This window comes from Colobus angolensis, unplaced genomic scaffold (genome assembly GCF_000951035.1).
Source record: "Colobus angolensis palliatus isolate OR3802 unplaced genomic scaffold, Cang.pa_1.0 Scaffold27, whole genome shotgun sequence".
Classification (NCBI taxonomy): Eukaryota; Metazoa; Chordata; class Mammalia; order Primates; family Cercopithecidae; genus Colobus; species Colobus angolensis.
The window spans coordinates 12,486,518-12,495,150 of NW_012115932.1; the positions used below are offsets into that span (position 1 = coordinate 12,486,518).

The window sequence follows — 8,633 nt, forward strand, 5'->3', positions numbered from 1 at the left end:
ACTATGGGAGGCCGAGGTGGGCGGATCACCTGAGGTCGGGAGTTCGAGACCAGCCTGGGCAACAAAAGCGAGACTCCATCTCACAAAAAGGAGAAAAACATCAGTTTTCTAAGAAATCAAGCAAGTATCTACATATTTATAGCTTTGTTGCTTCTGGCCAAGAGACCCTTGAAAAGTAGGTCACCAGTGCATAAGCAGCCTACTTACAGCATATAACCTAAACATATAGATATATATTTTTTTCAGACTAAAACATTCCTTGCTAAGGTGGAAAAAAAAAAAAGAATCAAAATACACATTTAAAAAGCAAAACAAAGCACACATTACACAAATGTAAGCACTTTGATGGTGGCCAATATACAGTCCCAGATAGTGAGAATTATTAGAATCTCTCATGATCTGTTCATTCTGCCTTTAACAAAATAATAGCTCTTATTCTATGTCTCAAGTGGTCTCATGAGAGTTGACATTAGTTCCCCATATGTAGCAAAAATATCTCAAACTACAAGGATGAAGTGCTATTTCTTTTTTTTTTGAGACGGAGTCTCGCTATCACCCAGGCTGGAGTGCAGTGGCCGGATCTCAGCTCACCGCAAGCTCCGCCTCCCAGGTTCACGCCATTCTCCTGCCTCAGCCTCCGGAGTAGCTGGGACTACAGGCGCCCGCCACGTTGCCCGGCTAGTTTTTTGTATTTTGTAGTAGAGACGGGGTTTCACCGTGTTAGCCAGGATGGTCTCGATCTCCTGACCTCGTGATCCACCCGTCTCGGCCTCCCAAAGTGCTGGGATTACAGGCTTGAGCCACTTCGCCCGGCCTGAAGTGCTATTTCTTGCTAGACGCATTATATGTACAAAAGGAGAAATCTTGTCCAATCACCTTTTAAAATACTAAACAGCAGAAGCTATCTAGCCACAAGAGCAGACTGTTAATTTCTAACAAGGTGTGATAAACTTGGTATCCTACTAAGTGTTTGCTAAGGAAACAGGGAACAATCACTAAAAGAACTATTTAATTGCTACCGGTACCATGCAGATTTCAGACTAAAGGGATCCTGGCCAGGAATGTGGCTCATGCCTGCAATCCCAGCAAGAGGGTCGCTTGAGCTCAGGAGTTCAAGATCAGCCTGGCAAGGGCAACATGGCAAAACCCCATCTCTGCCAAAAACACAAAAAAATTAGCTGGGCATGGTGGCGAGTACCTGTAGTTCTAGCTACTGGGGAGGCTGAGGGGGGAGGATTGCTTGAGCCTGGGATGCCAAAGTTGCAGTGAGCTGAGATCGCGCCACTGCACTCACTGCACACCAGCCTGGGTGACAGAGTGAGACCTCATCTCAAAAGAAAAAAAAAAATAAAAATGGGGGTGTGGAGAGACACTAAACTAAATCAGGACTTAATTGTTCTTTAGGCATAAAGGGAAACCAACGTGAAGAATGCTCGAAACATAGGGTATTTTAAAGAACAAAATTCTAAAGTGAGCATGTACACTGGTATATTCTAGATAACGCTTCAACTTCCTGAATAAGACATTTCACTATTCTCAATAATCATTCCAAAAAAATGGTTTTTGTTATGAAATAGACTAAGAAAATAATCATCTTCACACCTTCAGGATTATGATTCCTTAGGACAGCTTCAGGTGTTTTTTTCTTTAGTAAATTAGTTATTTCTAAAGGGAGCTATATTAGAAACTACTACCCCAACTATCTACTGAGAGTGATGACTCTTATATTACAACTGAGTTTACAAACGGACCAATCAAATGACACAGACACAAACTACAAATATATGCTATACCATTTTCTCTGGTCTTAACAAAAACTTCAAGTACCTTACCACTTGGGGTAACAAAGAACAAACTCAAAACCTACATCACATCACACTTAAACATATGTATCACCTTTTACTATCACTTTGTTAATCCAGCTACATGCTATACAGGTAACCCAAACACAATCTTAAAAACCTGTACCCTAAGAAATCATGTCAGGCAGGGAAGAGAGTAACACAGGATTGACTTTCCCCTTCCTTCGCCTGGGGTTGAATTAACACATAATTTCAAATGCTAATCTTCCAGTTACACAATTTAGAGGATGATTAAATTTTTTTTTCTGGTTTTTATTTTTTTTAAATAATAAAAACTTAAATTTTTCTGGTTAATATATGCATTCGGTATATAACCTGTTAAGATACTGATAATGTATTTAGAAGCAATATTTTCTAACACTTAGGTGAATAATATAAGAACACATGTGAAGCCAAGGTCACTTGTTTAGCCAATACAATATACAGCTTCTTCTAGTATGCAGTTAAATGATGCAATGCATATAAAGAAAATGCCATACAAATACTATGTGATCAATAAATGTTGTAATTATGCCCAAAAAACCCATACAGGTATTCAAAAACAAAACAAATATATCTTTTGTTAACCTGAGTGATTTAAAGTTAAAATAATAATATTATTATTATTTTTTGAGATGGAGCCTCACTCTGTCGCCCAGGCTGGAGTGCAATGGCGTGATCTCGGCTCTCTGTAATCTCTGCCTCCTGGGTTCCAGCAATTCTCCTGCCTCAGCCTCCCAAACAGCTGGGACTACAGGCGCATGCCACCAGGCCCGGCTAATGTTTCTATTTTCAGTAGAGATGGGGTTTCACCATGTTGGTCAGGCTGGTCTCGAACTCCTGACCTCGTGATGCACCCACTTCGGCCTCCCAAAGTGCTGGGATTACAGGCCTAAGTCACCGTGCCCGGCCTTATTTTTTATTATCCGGGACAGTTCATGGTTGAAACACCTTTCCCACACACAAAACGTGATGTTCCTTACTTTTACTACAAACAATAGACAGGAAAGTCACCTTTTGCATATAAAAATGTTAGGCTTCTACATCATAGTAAGTGGCCAGATTTTCAGCATGATTAAATTTTAAGATTAGTGGTCTCACAACGTAACACAATGTTGTAGTAATCAACTTATTTGGGGAAAAAAAGGGGGTATTCTCTTATTTCTCAAAGCTAATATGTATTTTTAAGACTTTAGCTGGGACTACAGGCATGTGCCACCATGCCCAGCTAATCTTTTATACATATACATTTTTTGTAGAGACAAAGTCTCGCTAAGTGCCCAGGTTGGTCTCGAACTTCTAGCCCCCAGCGATTCCTCTGCCTCGGCCTCCCAAAGTGCTGGGATTTCAGGTGTCAGTCACCATGCCTGGCCCTATTTTATGAACTTCTCATAATAATCTTTATAATCTTTTCTAAAACACCTTTGAAGGGGGTGGTACTTATACCTGATTATTAGTTTGTTCAAATCTAAGCAATCAAATCACTATCATGACAAAAGAAAATAATCACCACCAGAAGAGTCAGAATTTGAGTTGGTCATACACTGTTCATCAAATGGAAATTCTAAGAGAAGCAGAGAAAACGTATGCATAAGGGAAAATGTCCAAGTGTTCTAATTACTGCACCTGTTCAAGATGCATTGGTTTAACTCAGCAAATGTAAATTCGAAGTCTCTCTATATTACCACTATTTTATAGACTTTTTGAACAACTATGACAAGATCTATTGTTATCATAAATAATTTTTTAAAAATTTTAATTAACAGATGAAACTACCAGATAAAGTACTTAGACAATGCCCTATGGGTGCAGGACAAAGAACGCTGTATTGTAAGTCAGTCCATTTAGAGTTATGAACCTCATAGCACATGGCTGGGTATATCCTGGGAAAAGTTACTCTGGGGCTAAGTTCAATTTCCTCACCTGTAAAGTTAAGACCAAATTACCTTACAGTTAAATAGGAATTTGTAAGTTTTCACAGTGTTTTGGCTTGTTGCCTCTCAGGTGAGTTTTACAGGAACCCTGACGGATGGGCAGGGAAGGTGTCAGCGCCCTGTTTTATAGTTGAGGATTTCTTAACAGTTAAGAGATCACATGAAACACTGTAAAAACAGCAAAAGCATCAAGACGATGAGCATGAATCCCCACATTCCTAGTCCTTCTGGGAGGCAATACTTGGAATGACAATCACAATGGCTGAGTGATTAAATAAGTCAATTACTGGAACAAAAGGGTTTTAAAAGACTAAACATAAAAGGAAGCAAATGAAAGTCGACCTTTCTAAAAGCATAGTAAGAATTTTTTTTTAAGTACATACATAGAAAGGTCTCTACGGGTATTCACCATAATATTAACAGTGGTTCGCTCCGGGTGCCGGGAATACGGGTGACTTTATCCTTTTTGTTTATCTGCGTTTTCTAAAACAAACATGAACTAGTCGATATTCCAAACAAAAACAAGCCAAAGCAATTACACGCTGGCAGACTGCATGCACGTACGTTAGAAAGCTCCAACTGTAACAACAGTGACAACTCCCAGGAAACCACCGGCATTTCAAGGACACCAGCAGGAAGCCCGGAAATCCGTAAAAACAGGTGCTAAAAGCCGCCAGCGCAACCTGACAGTCGCGACCGCAACCTGACAGCCGCGACCGCCTCTTTTCAACCTGAATTCAGGGGGAGCTGGGAGAGGAGATTAGTCTAGTTTGACAAAATCCGAATCAGAAATTCCCTCTAGCACCTCCCAGATCTCGAAGAGAAAGTGGGAGGAAAGGCTAGGGGGCGGCAGGCATTCACCATGCATGAATGGGGGGGGATGGGGAGGACGGAAGCCTCGAACTCGTGGCTGAAATGGTCCCTCCGCCCCCATCTCGGACTAGGCGCCGGCGAGGAGCAACCGGTTGGAAGCAGGCCGCCCAGCCAAGGGGCTCTCAGACGGGGCCCAAGGATGCCCTCCCAACCCGGCAGACCCCAGCCCCTATCTTACAGGGTTTCTTGGCATCTTTGATCTTCATGGCGTCGGCCCGAGGGGCGAGGGACGGCCTCCGACCCGGAGCACTGAGAGCAGAGACTGCGACTCCGGAGGTGGCTGGGCCTCGCGGCGAGGCCCGGCCGGTTCCTCCCCTCAGGCCGGGCGGGGCCGGCCTAGGGCGGGGCGGCGGCGCCTGAGCAGATGCCTGGCCCAGGGGGCGGCCCCCACCCCCGCGAGGGGCGACCGGGACCGAGCAAGCTGGGGAAGGCCGCCGGCCTCGCCGCTCCGGGGCCTCCCCGCAGCCGCTCCAAACAAAAGGCCCCGGTCCCGGGAGCCGCCGCCGCAGCCGCCGCCGCACTGAGAAATAGCCCGCCCAGGCCGAACGCCCACGTGATGCGAGCCCCCCTCGCTCCACTTCCGCCTGGCTGCTGGGGATTGTAGTTCTCCAGGTCGTGAGGCCCCGCTCTCTAACTGTAGTTGTGCAGGTGGACTACAAAGCCCAGGATGCATCCCGGCCCCTCCTCCGAGGCCCCTCAGCTTCCGCAGATCGCCTCAGAGTGGTCCCAGCGAGAAGAGGGCCGGGTCTTAGTCACGCCAGCGAGGAGGCGACCAATGGTGACTGAGATGGGCGGGCTGGGGAAATCGGGTTCAGACATCAGCAGGTCGTGGAAAGAGAAGAGGGAATGAACTGTTCGCGGGGATTGTCATGGCTGTTTGACCATTCTCAGACTTCCCTTTGAGGCAGGAAAGCTGGTCGTCTGGCCATGGAAAGCGCTAGAATCAGGGCTGTAGAGCCGTGCTTTAGATAGACCCTTGAGTACATTGGCGAATTAAAGTCATTCACAAAGGAATCCTCTTGCTTAATAGAGACTCCTTGAATGTTAGGGTCGGAATGATGACAATAGCAGGCATAGAGGTAACATCTATTGAACGCTTTATGTCCATGGGACTCTGCTAAGCACTTTTTGTGATTTACTTCAATTCAGGGTCCTTGTGAACCACGTGCAATTATTCATTTTATTGTCACTCATATTGAAGATGGGGCACGATCTGAGAAGTTCAATTACTTGCTGAGCATTCTTTTTGCCACCGATCCATATTCCTCTGGGGCCCTCCTGCCCAGCTCCCTCTTTCTAAAGGGAAAACCGACTCCCAGAGAAGAAAATTTAGATGCTCCAGTTCTCACAGTAAAGCCAGGACACCCTTTCCTGCCTCCTAGAGCCTTAGTCCTCCAGCTGGAATGGGAGAAGATGGCATTGGGTATCTTCTCTTGGCCTTCACTTTTGTTGCCCAGTTAGATGGCCAGGAATTCTGTGGTTTTTACAATAGATGGATAGAGGGTTGGCAATAGAGGATTGGGCATTCCAGTCAAAGAAGCCCGCTTGCCAAAGAGCTTTACTCTTCCTTGCAGATAAGCCAAAGGATGTGAAGGAGGACAGGAGAGGACACAAACTACCATTTATTGAGTACATACTGAGAGCTGACACTTTGCAAAGTGCCTTACTTTTACAAGTAAAATTAAAATTTAATCCTCCCAACTACTTTTTGAAATACAATGATTAAAAACTAAAAGAAACTTGCTGGGCACAGTGGTGTGTGTCTGCAGTCCCAGCTACTTGGGAGACTAAGGTGGGAAGCCCAGGAATTCGAGGCTGTATGTGATAGAGTTTGTGAATATCAACTGTGTCAGAGACATTTATCAGAGCGCGACTCCAACTTGAACAGGGACTGAATAAAATAAGGCGGAGATCTACTGGGCTGCATTCCCAGGAGGTTAAGGCATTCTTAGTTGCAGGATGAGACAGGAGGTTGGCACAAGATATAGGTCACAAAGACCTTGCTGATAAAACAGCAGGCAGTAAAGAACCTGGCCAAATCCCACCAAAATCAAGATAGCAATGAAAGGGACCTCTGGTCGTCTTCACTGCTGGTTATATGCTAATTATAATGCGTTAGCATGCTAAAAGACACTCCTGCCAGCGCCATGACAGTTTACAAATGCCATGGCAACATGGAAGTTACCCTATATGTCTAAAAAGGGGAGGAACCCTCAGTTCCGGGAATTGTTCACCCCTTTCCTGGAAAACTGATGAATAACCCACCCCTTGTTTAGCATATAATCAAGAAGTAACAGTAAGTATAAGCAGCTGAGCAGCCATGCTGCTGCTCTGCCTATGGAGCAGCCATTTTTTTTATTCCTTTACCTTCTTAAACTTGCTTTCATTTTACTTTCTGGACTCTCCCCAAATTCTTTCTTGCACGAGATCGAAGACCCTTCTCTTGGAATCTGGATCGGGATCCCTTTCTGGTAACAACTGTACTCCAGGCTGGGTGACATAGTAAGACCCATCTCCAAAATAAAATAAAAAATTTAAAAGGTGAAGAAGAATTCACACAAATTCAAATATTGGTTCTATTACTTGTTAACAAATTGGGCAAATTACTTCATCTCTCTAATTACTTAAAAAATTTCTTTTTATTTATTTTTTTAAGAGGCCATCTCACTCTGCTTCCCAGGTTGGAGTGCAGTGGCATGAACAAAGCTCACTGTAACCTCAAACAGCACTCTGTGGGTAGGGCAGTGGCTACACTGTAGTCTCAGCCTGCTGAGTAGCTGGGACTGTAGGCATGTGTTACCATGTCCAACTAAGTTTTTTATTTTCCGTATGGGGTTTCACTTTGCTGCCCAGGTTGGTCCTGACCTGCTGTCTGGCTTCAAGCAATCCTCTGCCTCAGCCTCCCAAGGTTTTGCACTGTACCTGGCCCTCTCTCTGATTCTCGTTGAAAATAATAATGCCGGCCGGGCGCGGTGGCTCAAGCCTGTAATCCCAGCACTTTGGGAAGCCGAGACGGGCGGATCACGAGGTCAGGAGATCGAGACCATCCTGGTTAACACGGTGAGAAACCCCGTCTCTACTAAAAAATACAAAAAACTAGCCAGGCGAGGTGGCGCCTGTAGTCCCAGCTACTCAGGAGGCTGAGGCAGGAGAATGGCATAAACCTGGGAGGCAGAGTTTGCAGTGAGCTGAGATCCGGCCACTGCACTCCAGCCTGGGCGACAGAGCGAGACTCCGTCTCAAAAAAAAAAAGAAAGAAAGAAAATAATAATGCCTACATTTCACAGGTTTGAGATGGGGATTAAGTGAAAAATGCAAATAAGGTAACATCGCGGTCTTAATGTTTGTATTCTTACGTGGTCTGAATTCAGTATTGAGAAATGGGGCTTTTAAGAGATGATTGGATCGTGAGGACCCTCCCCTCATGAATGCATTAATTATTCATGGATTGATGGTTTAAGGGGTTAACGGATTAATGGATTATCACTGGACTAGTGACTTTATTAAAAGAGGCTCAGGCCAGGTGCAGTGGCTCACACCTGTAATTCTAGCACTATGAGAGTCAAAGACAGGCGGATCGCTTGAGCCCAGGGGTTTGAGGCCAGCCTAGGTAACGTGGTGAGACCAGACATGATGGCTCATGCCTGTAATCCCATCATTTTGGGAGCCCAGAAGTTTCAGACCAGCCCCAGCAACATAGCGTACCCAGTTTCAAGTGTTCTGTTAAAAGCAACAGAAAATGGACTATGACATATGTAACATATTGTCTGGCATATATGTAGTGATCAGTAAGTGATGATTATGTTTATTATTTGGATTGTTATTCTTTTTTTTTTTTTGAAATGGAGTCTCACTCTGTACCCCAGGCTGGAGTGCAGTGGCGTCATCCTGGCTCACTGCAACCTCTGCCTCCTGGGTGTCAGGCCTCTGAGCTCAAGCTAAGCCATCATATTCCCAGTGACCTGCAAGTATACATCCAGATGGC

The 8,633-nt window shown here is 44.8% G+C and overlaps 1 protein-coding gene across 1 annotated transcript in view; it reads right to left on the reverse strand.

The window, feature by feature from the left end:
* The window catches only part of PANK3 (pantothenate kinase 3), a 28,669-nt gene extending 23,467 nt beyond the window's left edge, over positions 1 to 5,202 (reverse strand). The window contains exon 1 of the mRNA XM_011947749.1: positions 4,827 to 5,202. Coding sequence (XP_011803139.1) covers positions 4,827 to 4,854 — 28 coding nt within the window. The 5' untranslated portion in view covers positions 4,855 to 5,202. The remainder of the gene's footprint in view (positions 1 to 4,826) is intronic.
* Positions 5,203 to 8,633: the final 3,431 nt, after the last annotated feature.